This window comes from Rhinatrema bivittatum, chromosome 9, assembly GCF_901001135.1.
Source record: "Rhinatrema bivittatum chromosome 9, aRhiBiv1.1, whole genome shotgun sequence".
NCBI lineage: Eukaryota > Metazoa > Chordata > Amphibia > Gymnophiona > Rhinatrematidae > Rhinatrema > Rhinatrema bivittatum.
In genome coordinates, this window is record NC_042623.1 from 31,138,516 (window position 1) to 31,154,558 (window position 16,043).

The 16,043-nt window shown below is 43.6% G+C and overlaps 1 protein-coding gene across 2 annotated transcripts in view; it reads left to right on the top strand.

Moving 5' to 3' along the window:
• Nucleotides 1–16,043, top strand: part of TNPO3 (transportin 3) — a 236,647-nt gene that overhangs the window by 154,482 nt on the left and 66,122 nt on the right. For both annotated transcript variants that reach the window (XM_029615500.1, XM_029615501.1), the window contains exon 16: nucleotides 14,926–15,066. In XM_029615500.1, coding sequence (XP_029471360.1) covers nucleotides 14,926–15,066 — 141 coding nt within the window. The remainder of the gene's footprint in view (nucleotides 1–14,925; nucleotides 15,067–16,043) is intronic.

The following is a 16,043-nucleotide window of genomic DNA, read 5'->3' on the forward strand; positions in this document are numbered from 1 at the left end:
TTGTGAGTGTGAATCCTTTTTTCTTCTCCCCTGCCGTTGAAGCTATGCTGGGTATGCGTGAAGTATCAGTTTTTCTTCTCCCCTGCCGTTGGAGCAGAGAGCTATGCTGGATGTGCATCGAAAGTGAAGTATCAGGCACATTTGGTTTGGGGTAGTAACCGCCGAAACAAGCCAGCTACTCCCGGCTTTGTGAGTGCAAATCCTTTTTTCCACATTTCCTCTTGCTGTTGAAGCTTAGAGTGATGTTGGAGTCACAGTAACCATGTGTATGTTTATTGAATAAGGGTATTGTGTCCAGGCAGTAGCCATCATTCTGGCGAGTCACCCACTCTTCATTGGCGGCCTCTTGACTTTATGGATCCACAGTGTTTATCCCACGCCCCTTTGAAGTCCTTCACAGTTCTGGTCTTCACCACTTCCTCCGGAAGGGCATTCCAGGCATCCACCACCCTCTCCGTGAAGAAATACTTCCTGACATTGGTTCTGAATCTTCCTCCCTGGAGCTTCAAATCGTGACCCCTGGTTCTGCTGATTTTTTTCTTATGGTAAAGGTTTGTCGTTGCCTTTGGATCATTAAAACCTTTCAAGTATCTGAAAGTCTGTATCATATCTCCTCTGCTCCTCCTTTCCTCCAGGGTGTACATATTTAGATTCTTCAATCTCTCCTCGTACGTCATCCGATGAAGATCCTCCACCTTCCTGGTCGCCCTTCTCTGTACCGCTTCCATCTTGTCTTTGTCTTTTTGTAGATACGGTCTCCAGAACTGAACACAGTACTCCAGGTGAGGCCTCACCAAGGACCTGTACAAGGGAATAATCACTTCCCTTTTCTTACTCGATATTCCTCTCTCTATGCAGCCCAGCATTCTTCTGGCTTTTGCTATCGCCTTGTCGCATTGTTTCGCAGACTTCATATCATTAGACACTATCACCCCAAGGTCCCTCTCCTGCTCCGTGCACATCAGCCTTTCCCCCCCCCCATCGAATACAGTTCATTCGGATTTCCACTCCCCATATGCATGACTTTGCACTTCTTGGCATTGAATCTCAGCTGCCATATCTTCGACCACTCTTCCAGTTTCCTTAGATCCCGTCTCATTCTCTCCACTCCTTCCGGCGTGTCCACTCTGTTGCAGATCTTAGTGTCATCCGCAAAAAGACAAACCTTACCTTCTATCCCGTCCGCAATGTCGCTCACAAAGATATTGAACAGGACCGGTCCCAACACCGATCCTTGCGGTACACCACTTAAAACCGCTCTCTCTTCAGAGAAGGTTCCATTTACCATCACACATTGTCTTCTGTCCGTCAACCAATTTGCAATCCAGGTCACCACCTCGACACTCACTCCCAAGCTTCTCGTTTTATTGACCAGTCTCCTGTGCGGAACCGTATCAAAAGCTTTGCTGAAATCTAAGTATATGATATCGAGTGCTCTTCCTCGATCCAATTCCTTGGTTACCCAGTCAAAAAAGTCAATCAGATTTGTTTGACAGGATCTTCCCCTGGTGAATCCATGTTGCCTCTGGTCCATCAATTCTCCAGACTGTAGATAGTTCACTATTCTCTCTTTCAGCAGTGACTCCATTACTTTTCCCACCACCGAAGTGAGGCTAACCGGTCTGTAGTTGCCAGCCTCCTCCCTGTTCCCACTCTTGTGAAGCGGGACCACCACCGCTTCACAAGACCACCACCGCTCTTCTCCAGATGACTCTTGGGATGACTCTTGGGATGATCAGCACCGCTCTTGATCCAGATGACTCTTGGGATGATCAGCAGACTGAAACATCTTCTGAGGACTTCATGTCTGAGCCTTCACCTCCAGACCAAAGGAAAAAGTCCCCACCAGAAGATTTGTCTTTTTCCAACTTCATACAGGACATGGCAGACACCATTCCCTTTAAGCTGACTGCAGAACAAGATACAAGGCAACAAACTTTAGAAGTCCTGCAGTTTGTTGACCCACCAAAGCAAGTATTGGCTATTCCAATACATGAAGTACTCTTGGATCTCCAACACCGCATCTGGGAGCACCCATGTTCTGTCTCAGCAGTAAACAAGCGTATAGACACTACATATTTGGTACAGGCAGCTCCAGGATACCAAAAACCACAGCTACCACATCAATCTGTGGTAGTGGAATCTGCCCAGAAAAAATCTAAGCGTATCCACCCACACTCATCAACCCCACCGGGTAAAGAGCACCGGTTTCTAGATTCCCTTGGAAGAAAGGTGTATCAAGGCGCTATCCTGAATGCCAGAATCTCTTCTTATCAACTGTATATGACACAGTATCAGAGAAATCTCTGGAAGCAGATGGAAGAATTTGTCACTTCTTTACCAACACAATTTCAGGAGGCAGCACAGGCCATAGTCCATAAAGGCCTAGAAGCCGGAAAACATGAGGTGAGGGCTGCCTATGACAATTTTGAGACGGCTTCCAGAACAGCAGCTGCTGGAATCACCGCTTGTAGATGGGCATGGCTTAAGGCCTCAGACCTCAGGCCCTGAGGTCCAGGATAAACTTGTTGACTTGCCGTGTGGTGGGGGACAACTTGTTTGGCGAAAAGGTCCAAGAGGCCATACAACAGCTTAAGGACCATACAGAGACCGTACGTCAGTTGTCACAGGTTCCACAAGAACCCTCTACACAACCTCCTGGTCGTCAACCTAGGAGAGAAACCAGATGCCCATACTACAGGCCAAGGAGATACTACCCCCAAGCCTCTAGGGGTAGGTCAACCAGGCCACAACAGCGTTCCAAGCCAGACAGCCAAGAACTACTCGCCCGCAACCCCCTCCACAGACAGGCCCAGCTGCGGGCTTTTGAAATACAGGCCAGAGAACAAGTCCATCTCCTGAATTCTCGACCAGACCTTGCCAGTAGGAGGAAGAGTATCCTATTTTCACACACATTGGCTAAGAATTACATCAGACCAATGGGTACTCTCCATAGTCTCTCGAGGTTACAAACTCAATTTCCTCTCAATTCCACCAGAATCGCCACCGAGTTTCTTTCCACAACAAGAATCTCAACTAATTCATCTACAAACAGAATAATCCATCCTTCTGAGAGTCAGGGCTTTACAGTTAGTGCCCCAGACTCAGCAGGGCAGAGGATTCTATTCCCGTTATTTCCTCATTCCAAAGAAAACCGGAGGCCTACGTCCCATCCTAGATCTCAGAAATCTCAACAAATTTCTGAAAAAAGAAAAGTTCAGGATGGTTTCTTTAGGCACCATGCTTCCACTTCTTCAAACAGGAGATTGGCTTTGTTCTCTGGATCTTCAAGATGCTTACGCTCACATTCCAATATTCCCTCCTCATCACAAGTACCTACACTTCATGGTGGGCCATCAACATTTCCAGTACAGAGTTCTGTCATTTGGACTAGCCTCTGCTCCCAGAGTGTTCACAAAATGTCTGGCAGTAATAGCGGGACACTTGCACAAACAAAGTGTCCATGTCTTTCCATATCTAGACGACTGGCTCATCAGAAGTCAATCTCAACAAGGAGCTCTCACTTCTCTCAGTCGAACAATTTCTTTACTTCACTCCATGGGTTTTCTCATCAACTATCAAAAATCCCACCTTACTCCATCTCACCTACTTCAATTCATAGGTGCAGACTTGAACACTATCCTATCAAGAGCCTTTCTACCCGAAGATCGGGCAAGGACACTTTCCCTTCTGGCAAAATCCATTTACTCACAGAAACAAGCGACAGCTCATCAATTTCTAACCTTACTAGGCCACATGGCCTCCACAGTTCATGTCACTCCTATGGCACGGCTTGCCATGAGGGTTACCCAATGGACTCTAAGATCACAATGGATCCAAGCCATTCAACTGCTTCATTATCCAATTCAAGTGACCCACCAACTAAGATTATCTCTACTTTAGTGGGCGAACATGGACAACTTGCACAAAGGCCTACCTTTTCAGCAACCAGTCCCACAGATTACTCTAACTACAGATGCATCCACCTTGGGTTGAGGAGCTCACATAGACAATCTCCAAACCCAGGGTACTTGGACAAAGCTTGAAGCAACTTTTCAAATAAATTTCCTAGAGCTTCGAGCTATACGTTATGCGCTGCATGCATTCAAGGACTGCCTTTCACACAAGACTGTTCTGATCCAAACGGACAACACAGTAGCCATGTGGTACATCAACAAACAGGGAGGTACGGGCTCGTATCTCCTTTGTCAAGAAGCTACACAGATTTGGGCCTGGGCCCTAACACACTCAATGTTTCTCCAGGCCACTTATCTGGCAGGCATTCAAAATGTACTAGCAGATCGACTCAGTCGTCAATTCCACCCACACGAATGGTCCCTGGATCCCTCAATAGCAACCAGGATTTTTCAACGGTGGGGTCAACCAACAATAGACCTCTTTGCGTCACACCTGAATCACAAGGTGGACAGCTTCTGTTTGCTACACAAACAGAAAAACCAGCCAGCCAAGGACGCCTTTGCTCGCCCTTGGAACTCAGGCCTACTGTACGCGTATCTTCCGATACCACTCATAATCAAAACTCTATTTATTTTTATTTATTATTTATTTATTTATAACTTTTTTGTACCGAAGTTCAGGAAACAGAATTACTTATCACTCCGGTTTACATTATAACAAGTAGAAAACAATGACAACATATGTCTTTCAATGAACAAGGGAGTGAACAACTTGGATAATATAACATAACATAACTAGGAACAGTAGCAGTATGCACTATTAGAGCGAGACTAACACATGGGGAGGGAGGTTTGCTAATGGTGGGGAAGGGGGAAGGAAGGTTGTTCGTGGAGGGGGGGAAGAGGGAGAAATTTCTTATTGATGAGTAAAAACATGAGCATAGTGTTGTAGCTTCACTCTAGTGAAGCTACAACAGGACAAGTGGTCCATGATACTCATAGCCCCATATTAGCCTCGACAAGTATGGTTTCCCACACTTCTAGACCTCTTGATCAGGGATCCAATTCGCCTGGGAGTAGCTCCCACTCTCATAACTCAGGATCAGGGTCGGTTGCGCCACCCCAACCTTCAATCCCTATCCCTGACAGCATGGATGTTGAAAGCTTGATTTTACAACCACTCAATCTTTCTACCAATGTATCTCAAGTGCTTCTAGCGTCACGTAAACCCTCAACACGTAAAAACTATTCTTCGAAATGGAAAAGGTTTACTTTGTGGTGCAGGCAAAAGAGTATTGATCCTTTCTCCTGCTCCACAACTTCTCTACTAGAATACTTATACCATCTTTCAGACTCTGGTCTCCAGACTTCATCTGTAAGGGTACATTTGAGTGCAATCTCAGCTTACCATAACAAGATGGGAGATGCCCCAATTTCCACGCAACCTCTCGTCACTAGATTTATGAGAGGTTTAACTCACCTAAAACCACCAATTCGGCCACCAGTCATAGAATGGGATCTGAATCTGGTTTTAACAAGACTCATGCTTTCTCCTTTTGAACCCATAGATTCCTGTGATCTTAAATTTCTCACATGGAAGACTATCTTCCTCATAGCCATTACATCAGCTAGAAGGGTTAGTGAGTTACAAGCACTTGTCACGTACTCACCCTATACAAAATTCCTAGATGACAGAGTGGTTCTCCGTACACATCCAAAATTCCTTCCCAAAGTAGTTACGGAATTCCCCTTGAACCAATCCATAGTTTTACCCACATTCTTTCCAAGGCTTCATTCCCATCAAGGAGAAACAGCCTTACACACCTTGGACTGTAAGCGTGCATTAGCATTTTACATAAACCGCACTGCAATCCACAGGAAATCTACTGAACTATTTGTTTCTTATGATCCAAACAAACCAGATAAAGCAGTGGGTAAACATACTCTATCCAACTGGATAGCAGATTGTATACAGTTTTGCTATGAAAAAGCAGGTCTTTGTCTGCTGGAGTCAGAGATATACTGAAGGATTGCAGGGGGCGCACCAGGGTATATCAGTGGTGCCTTTTCAGTTTCTCTCTGACTCCATCTGCTGGACGGGAGGCATAACCCAGCAGTCTGGACTGATCCTTGGTACTACAGGAATGAAAATTATCAGGTAAGTCCTAATTTTCCTTTCTTCTCTAAGGGCGAGTAAAGGCACATTCAGTAAGAGCAATGTCAACCTCAGTAGCAAACTATCGTTCAGTGCCAATCCTTGACACATGTAAAGCAGCAACATGGAGTTCTCTTCACACCTTTGCAGCTCATTACTGTTTGGACAAACAGGGACGACAAGATTCAGCCTATGGACAATCTGTCTTAAAGAACTTGTTCCCAGTTTAATCCCAACTCCTACATCCAATCTGTTGTGATCTTCGGCTGACTCATTTTCAACAACAATACTTCAATGTTGCCTGCATTCAGAATGATTCAGCCTCTAGCTTGCTAATCACCCATATGTGAGGACTAGCATCCTGCTTGTCCTGGGATAAAGCAAAATTGCTTACCTTGTAATAGGTGTTATCCCAGGACAGCAGGATGTAGTCCTCACAGAACCCACCCGCCACCCCGCGGAGTTGGGTCTCATTCCTTTTATTATTTTATTTTTTGCTAAAGCTTATTGCTACATAAGAGACTGAAGAGAGACCCCTGTGGCAGAGAATATCATGGCATGCTGGGCCATGATATTCACAGGGCCAGTCAAAAGTTTCTAGAAACTTTGACACACGTTTTCCCGCACTAGGGCTCCGTCAGTGACGTCACCCATATGTGAGGACTACATCCTGCTGTCCTGGGATAACACCTATTACAAGGTAAGCAATTTTGCTCTATCATTGGTCAGAAAAACCTCCATCCATCCATGAATCTTTAATCACCATAAATCTTAATTTTTAAATATTTTTTCTTTTTTTAATAAAGAGAACTTATCTCAGCATAGCATTTCTCTTCAGTCATTCATAATATCAGAACAATAGACCGCCAACGTTGCCAATTGTTTCGCTGCCTAGGCCGTCTTAAGGTGGAACTGTTTCTTTCTGTTGATCCAAAACCGCTTATTATCGGAGCGACGCTCTCATTCACTGCTCTAAAATGACGACATGCCTAGTTCGTTGAACAAGATATGTCAGAAGTCTGAGGTCTTTTCCTCCATTTTTTCATGTTTACATGCATCAAAGACTTTTTTCGCATTAAGATTTAATATTCAAGTGAAAGATTTATTGTGTTGCAAGTTGTTTTCTTTCACCAGCCCATAATGTCTTTTGAGTACTTCAACAATTTTTCCTTTTCCAAAATAATCTGAAAATACTACTGTTTCAAGATTGTGAAAGCAAACTGACTTGCAGTGTTTTCCCACTTTACTAGCTTTACGTTTGCTCAATACTGGTTTCCAAAAAGGTAAGCTATACTCACTTTGGAAAAAGAGGCGTGAGCAGATATGACAAAAAGTCCTTGTACAGATTGATGGAAGGGATTCTTCCTAAGAGAGAGAGCCCATGCAGCTTAATGACAAACTCATTCAGGAGAAGTTTACTGTAGGACCGAGGGCAGCAATTTTGCAGCCTCAGGTAATGAAATAGTTTGATAGAATCTAATTGAGGTACTGAAGGTATTTAAAGGTGCTTAGCTGCTAAGATGAGTGGGTAGAAGGCTATAGAACATGAAAAGCAGAATTGCAGGAAAGCCAAAGAGGTTTTATGGTTTTTGCCTTGGCTTGTTTCACTATAACATCATGATTATACACTTATAAAGTTTTGCAGTGTAACATGTTTTCTTATTACCCTGAGAATTTTCAGCATGAAATAGTAGTGGTTTTTTTTTCAAATGGTTGACTCTTTTTGTAATGCATATGCCAGGATATCACAGAGAGTCTGTCAAAAGGATTAAGTGTTCATGACCTTATTTGCTAGGACATCACAGGGATTCTGTAAAAGAGTTGAATATTTGTTTCATCTGTTCACCTAGATTTGAAAAAAAGCCCAAAACAAAACATGGTAGCCCATGGTAGACTCCCAAACTATTTAGAAAATGACCTGAAAACCTTTAGAAAGCTGTTTTAAAAGCCTTTCTTTTTAGACAGGTTTTCAATGATCACAAATTGTGTGTTCTATTTCATTCTTTTTTAGATTGGTTTTATCTTGTTTGTATCTTGTTACGCTTAGCATAATTTTATTAATAGAGGTAGACTAGAAATGTTTCAATAAATAAATTTTGAAATAATGGTGCACCTAGTTAGCATGTAGCACATTTAAAACAAATTGGAGAACATTTTTTTCACTCAATGCACAGTTAAGCTCTGGAATTCATTGCCAGAGGATGTGGTTAAGGCAGTGTAGTTAGGTTTAAAAAAGGCTTGGATAGGTTCCTGGAGGGAAAAGACCATAAACTGCTATTAGGTCACGTGACACCTTGAGCTGGTAGGATGTGACTTGCCTGCTCTTAACGTTTTCACACCATTCACCCCCATCCTTGATTTCGAGCTGAATTTTAGCTGCCTGGCAGGCAGATTTGGTTGGCCACAGTCTCATGTGCTGGGGAAACTGAGTCTTTTGGACCTGGGATCTTCCTGACTCAAAGCCTTTCTGAAACTGCTAAGGGAAATTGTTTTGTAATTTACCTGTGCCTAATGAAATAGGGCTTTATAATAGCATAAGATTGTGCCCTGTTTGTTAGAAAGGGGCAGATTTGTAATTGGAACCTGAAAGGGAGCTATCTTGTCTGCTTTCCTGGGCTAAGAATTAAAAAAAAGTATAGCCTGTCCTCCTAGCTATTATTATCCCTACATAATGCTTTTTCTACATTGGCGATAGAAGAAACTTCAGCAATAGATTTTGAAGTGGTTTCTAAAAGGGAAGTCACCCATTGCAACATAAAACCATGCAACAGAACCAAATGTCATAAAAGGAAACTGCTTCTGCTGGGAGACCCAATGATCAGAGGAACCTATTTGGGAGTACATTTTGATATTGACACTATGGTTAAATGCATTTCAGGATCCTCAGCTAGTAGAAATGCAAACCAGATAGTCCAAGTCATTGAAGAAGAAAGTAGGAACTTAGATATCAGTGTTATCATCTATCTGGGGACCAATGACCTCAATAAAAATGGTATCCATGAAATTCAAAAAGATTTCCATAATCTAGGCATGAAGATAAGAAACACTGCAAAGGCTATTGCATTTTCAGAAGTATTACCTGTTCATGGAAAAAGGAGATGAGGCTTTGCCATATAAATAAGTTCAATACCTGGCTCAAAACCTGGTGTACAGAAAATGGTTTGGGATACATTGGAGGCTGGGGTCGTGTATGAAGCAATAAAAGGCTATATGGTTAGGATGGCCTACATTTGTCTGTAGCAGGAAGAAGGATGCTAAGTGAGAAATTCAGATCTTACATTAATAGACATTTAAACTAAAGAATGGGGGTGGCAGGGGATGGCCTTTGAAATTGTCTTGTCACCCCAAAGCAATACAAACACTACAGGACATGGGAGGTGAAAATAAAATGATTCAGCTCAAAAAAAACAGAAAAGATTCCTAGGAAGTGCAACATAGCAAGGGAGAAAAATTAGAAAGCTAAGACTACAAATGCTAATAGTTTGGGGATTAAAACCCAGACTTGCAGGCCTTAATGATGGAGGCAGACTTGGACGTTGTTGCTGTCACGGAGACATGGTTCACAGATTCTCATGATTAGGATACGGCCCCACCGGGGTATAAGTTGTTAGGACAAAAAAGGGGGAGGAGTAGTGCTTTATGTAAAAAATAATAATAATAATATCCAAGCAACTGAACTGCAAGGAAAATGGGGTAGAGAAGAAGCATTATGGGCCAACCAAAAAAAAAAAAAGTGTGCATCCATTTTTACTGGAGTAGTATACAGACCTCTGACTCAAACGGAAGAACTAGACAGAAATCTGATCAAAGACATTAGAAAGGTGGGAAAGAAGAGAGAAGTGTTGATTGTTGGTGACTTTAATCTGCCGGACATGGACTGGAGAATCTCTTCTGCAGAATCTAACAGAAGTAGAGAGATAGTGGTTTCCCTGCAAGGGGCTTTGTTCAAACAAATGGTAATGGAACCCACGAGGGAGGGAGTTATACTTGACTTAGTGCTCACTAATGGAGATAATGTCTCTAATGTCCGGGTGGGTGCCCACCTCAGCACCAGTGATCATTAAACGGTATGGTTTGATATTGTGAATAGGATATGGAGAAGTCACACGAAGACCCGAGATTTGAGTTCAAAAATACAGACTTTGCCGAAATGGGAAAATTCCTGGAGGTGGAGCTTGAAGTCTTGGAGAAAAGGGAGAGGTGGGACAACAGTGGGCCAAACTAAAAGGAGCAATTACAAAAGCAACAAATCTGTATGCTAGAAAAGTAAACAAAAGTAAGAGAAATAAGAAATTGATCTGGTTCACAAAGGAGGTGGCTGATGTAATAAAAGCAAAAGAAGCAGCGTTCAAGAAATATAAAGGACCCAAAAAGTGGAACACAGGGAGGATTATCTGGTGAAACTGAGGGAGATGAAAAAAATAATTAAGAAAGCAAAAAGTCAGGCAGAGGAAAGGATTGCCAAGGAGGTAAAGCGAGGCGACAAAACATTTTTCAGATACATCAGAGAAAGGTCCAGAGTGGGTATTGTGAAATTGAAAGGTGATAAGGATCAATGTGTGGAGAGAGACAAAGAAATGGTGGAAATATTAAACAAATACTTCAGTTCGGTGTTCACTAAGGAAGACCCTGGAGAAGGACTGTCGCTAGTTAACAAAACTGTAGAAGGGGGGTGGAGTAGACAAAACTCCATTTACGGAAGAGAATGCATGGAAAGAGCTAGGAAAACTGAAAATGGAAAAAGCCATGGGGCCTGATGAGGTTTATTCCAGAATACAGAGGGAACTCAGAGATGTGCTGGCGGGCCCACTGTGTGACCTCTTCAATAGATCCCTGGAAAAGGGTGAGGTGCCTAGTGACTGGAGAAGAGCAGTAGTGGTCCTGCTTCACAAGAGTGGGAGCAGAGAAGAGGCTGGAAACTACAGACCGGTTAGCATCACCTCATGGTGGGAAAATTAATGGAGATTCTGCTGAAGGAAAGGATAGTGAACCAGCTACCATCCAATGGGTTGCTGGATCAGAGGCAGCATGGATTTATTAGGGGAAGGTCCTGTCAGACTAATCTGATTGATTTCTTTGATTGTGTGACTAGAGAACTGGATCAGGGAAGAGCACTCAGTGTGATTTACTTGGATTTTAGTAAAGCTTTTGATACAGTCCCACATAGAAGACTCATAAACAAAATGAGACACTTGGGAGTGAGCTCCAAGGTGGTGGCGTGGATTGCAAACTGGTTGATGGATAGAAGACAACGGGTTTTGGTAAATGGAACTTACTCTGAAGAGAGAATGGTGTTAAGTTGAGTGCCACAGGGCTAGGTGTTGGGACCGTTTCTGTTCAACGTCTTTGTGAGCAACATTGCAGAAGAGATAGAAGGTAAAGTTTGTCTATTTGTGGATGAAACTAAGATGTGCAACAGAGTGGACACACCAGAAGGAGTAGAGAGAATGAGACTGGATTTAAGGAAGCTGGAGGAGTGGTCGAAGATATGGCAACTGGGATTCAATGCCAAGAAGTGCAGAGTCATGCATCTGGGGTGTGGTAATCTGAAAGAACTGTATGTGTTGGGGAGTGACGGGCTGATGTGCACAGAGCAGGAGAGAGACCTTGGGATGATAGTGTCTAACGACCTAAAGTCGTCAAAGCAGTGTGACAGGGCAATAGCTAAAGCCAGAAGAATGCTGGGCTGCATAGACAGAGGAATATCTAGTAAGAAAAGGGAAGTGATTATCCTCTTGTACAGGTCCTTGGTGAGGCCTCACCTGGAGTACCGTGTTCACTTTTGGAGACCGTATCTCAAAAGGGACAGAGACAGGATGTAGTGGTCTCCATCGAATGACACTTGAGGAGAGGTTGAAGAACCTGAATATTTATACCCTGGAGGAGAGGAGGAGCAAGGGTGATATGATGCAGACCTTCAGATACTTGAAAGGTTTTAATGATCCATGGTCGTCATCAAACCTTTTCCATTGGAAACAATTTAGAACTAAGGATCACGATTTGAAACTCCAGGGAGGAAGACTTAGAACCAATGTCAGGAAATATTTCTTCACAGAGAAGGTGGTGGGTGCCTGGAATGCCCTTCCGGAGGAAGTGGTGAAGACTAAAACTGTGAAGGAGTACCATGGGTAATGGTTGAATATATATATTTTTTTTGATTGTTTTTTTCTTTATTGTATCTTTATGTATCATGCCTTGATTCTGTGGCATGCTATTGCTGTCTGTATTTGTTAAAATGCCAATAAAAATAAATTAAAAAAAAAAATACTTCCCTTACTCAGTTTTACTAAATCCAAATTGTGAGTGTGACAATCCTTACCACTGTCCCTTGTGGGCCAGATTAACTTGTTTAAAATGGTCTTATTCCCTTGTTGGTTATATGTTACAGATCCTACCATTTCACCTTCGTAATAAAGATTTCAGGGTCTTGAATAGGCTTTTGTTAGAATTTATCTGGGCAAGTAAAAAACCAAGAATAGCACTACCAAAGCTGAACCAGGATTGGATGAAGGGGGGACTTGCTATCCCTGATATGGAGATGTACAATCTTGCGAGTTTATTGCGCATTGTACGGGATTGGTTATATGGAGACCTCACATATACAGATATCAAAAATGACAAAATGATGACTTCTGAAGTAGATTTGCATTATGTTCTGCGGGCTCCTGCCGGCAACTTACCCTCGGGGCTGACTGGTAATGTGTTGATTGCACCATTGTGTTGGGGTGGAAGCGGCTGGCCTCTCTTCTGAAGTTCCATAGTAATTGTTCCCTGTATTTACCTATTCAGGGAAATCTAGATTTCTCCCTGGGGGGTCTCATTCTAAGACTTTCCTCACTTGGAGACAGCGGGGCATCATTAACCCTTAAACAAGTGCTGGCAGAGGACGGACACTTGCTGTCTTTTCCACAATTGAAAGATCAATTCAGTTGGCAAGACTCCGACCTTTTTTCTTATTTAGAATTAACACAGTTTTTTTTCCCTGCCTTAAAAAGGCTTTAGACCGTACCATGGTGAGGCTAGTAGACAATTTCTCCAGGTAGAGCGCACAAAGCTCTCGCTTGCATGTTTATATAAGGGCTTACAAAAGTTGTCACAGAATAAATGAGTCTCACCACTTTGGGAGAAAGGAGATTGGAAAGTAATTTATTTTTCTTTCCCAGGAGGGCTTGCTTTCCCGTTTACAGCACTTGAAATCTGTTTCATCCAATGTGTGCATTTGGCAGTTATAATTCATATTCCTTCATAGAGCTTTTTCCTAGCGTGTAGCCAGATGGACTCAGAACCAATGGGGTTATGTGTTCCCCTGCTAGCAGATGGAGACTGAGTTGGGTTTCAAAGCTGACGTCACCCTAGATATACTCCTGCAGTGACCTCAGCCATCCTAGCAGATGTGGACGCTATCCCCACACCGGCAGCGGTGTCTAGCGGGATTGCAGCACTAATCCAAAGGAGAAATTTTACCTTCAAATTGAAAAGAAGATCGAGCCCTGCTCTCCTGCAGTGATACCTGAGTCCCTCCCCAATAGAGAATTCCTGAGGTGATTTCCGAGATCCCTCAGAGGTGTGCCTTGGTCTGGTAGCCGGCTCCCAGCATGGACTTTGCTGCTGAATTCACATTCCTTCATAGAGCTTCTATCCCACCAGTAGTGGCTCATAAGGCCAGATTTACACTCTCTGAGGATTGCTCAAAGTGCGTAGGGGAGAAAGGATCTCTTACTGATATGTTTTGGACTTTTCCAGCTATTAAACAATTCTGGAAAAAGGCTCTAACTTACTTTGGAGGGTGTCTTGACTTTTAGAATTCCTATGGCACTCCAAGTGGTGTTATTTGGTATAGGCCTTCCCATTAGCATACGGAAAGAAGGGGATAGACTGTTAGTGCGTAAAGCCCTGGTGCAGGGAAACGTTCTGTTTTGTTACAATGGAGGGAGAAAGATCCTCCATCCTTTTTGCAATAGAGAAATGCATTGCACAACATGATGCATTTGGAATCCATGTCCACACATGCGACCCCCACTTATAAAAAGAAGTTCTTGATTATCTGGGATAAATCTATTCAGAATCTCTCTGGTAGGGCTAGGAGCTTCGTTTTAAATAGTTTATAGGCAACATTTTTATACGCCACATTCGTTAATCCTGCTCGAGTCTGACCCGTATGTTACATACGATATCTGGAAAGTTTGAGGGGAGGGATTGGGTTCGGTGGGGGGGCACTGAACCAGAGTATGCCATTCGGGTGGACCTTTGTAGACAATGATGTAATGTTTCACGAGGGCCACTGTGGCGGCCAAGATTCTCTTAGCATGGGGGAGGGATAAAAACAGGGGATATTGGTAGCAACATTGATTGAATTGTACTGTAACAAACTCACTAACAGTTAATTGTTATGTAGTCTGACTGCCTCATCCCTATATATTGTGTTGTATAGTTTGTGTTCATTTTTTCTTAATAATGAAATTCAGTCTAAACTGCTATTAATCAATAGGGAATAGCCATTGCTTGCTGCTGGCACTAGTAGCATGGGATCTATTTAATGTTTGGGTACTTGCCAGGTACTTGTAACCTGGATTGGCCACTGTTGGAAACAGGATGCTGGGCTTGATGGTCCCTCAGTCTGATCCAGTATGGCAGCTTCCTATGTTCTTAGTATCAGCGGATTTGTTCTACTGAAACTGACATCTGAAGGAGGAGCCTGAGGCACTGAAAGCACATATGCACCATCTTTGGCTAATTTCACTTTAGCTCAATTAAAGGAAGCACAGTTTGCAAAACTCCAGTACTGTTAGAAATCTGCCCTCCTCTCCTGCTGGAATGTTAATCGTTGTCTCGGCTTTCTTTCTCCTTGTGTAGATCTGGCCTGTTCTGTCAGAAACACTGAACAAACACCGGGCTGATAACCGTGTGGTGGAGCGTTGCTGTCGCTGTCTACGTTTTGCCGTGCGCTGTGTCGGAAAAGGTTCGGCAGCACTGCTGCAGCCACTAGTCACACAGGTAATCCTTAATGGCTCACTTACACCACTGATGGAACCGTACGGAAATGCCTATGTCACAGTGCATTCTGTATCTCTTCTTATGTCTTCTAGTATGGCACAGAAAAGCAGTGACTGCTAAAGGGAGAGAGCGGGAGTGTTGAAGCACTGTGAACTGAGAGAGCAGTGATTCCTAAGGGGAGTGGGGGAGTATTCTAGTGGTATGAGCAGAGAGAGAGAGAGCAGTGACTGTTGAGAGGAGAAGGGGGGGAGTGTTAGCTGTGTGAATAGAGAGCAGTGACTGTGCCAGCACTATGAGCAGAAAGAGAATAGTGGCTGCTTAGTGGAGTGAGATGATCAAAAGCACTAGATGTAGGAACAGAGCGGTGATTGCTGAGGGGGAGGGGTGCCAGCAGTATAATGCTGAAGGATGAGAGGGTTGGAGGGGTTTCCAGTAGTATGAACAGAGAGAATGGTGCAGAGCTGCTTGGTTAATGTGGGACAGCTGAGGGGGGGGGGGGGGGAGGGGAGATGTAGTGTGTGCTAGCAGTATGAATAAAGATTGATGCTGAGGGATGAGAGGGTGGGGCGGAGTGTGCCAGTATTATGAACAGAGAGAACGGTGCAGAGCTGCATGGGTAACGTGTTACAGGCAGGATATTACATTTTATTAAATAAAGGAGGTGGTGCCTTCAGTTTGAACAGAGGGAGCGTGGGCGTGTGCCTGCAGTATGAACATTGCTGAGGAAAGGGAATGGGGAGTGTACCAGTGGTATGAGCAGTGGTTGCTGAGGGGAGAGAGGGGGAGTGTGACAGCAGTATGAGCAGTGGGAGAGAAGGGGGAGTGTGCCAGCAGTATGGACAGCAGTGACTGCTAAGTAGCATCAGAGCCTAATGAGTTTGCTTAGTTTGTGTTTAAGTTTAACGCCATGTTCTCCTCTGGCTTGGGCTCTGTATAGTTCTCTTGCTGTGCTCCCCAGTGTTTCATGGGGGATCCTT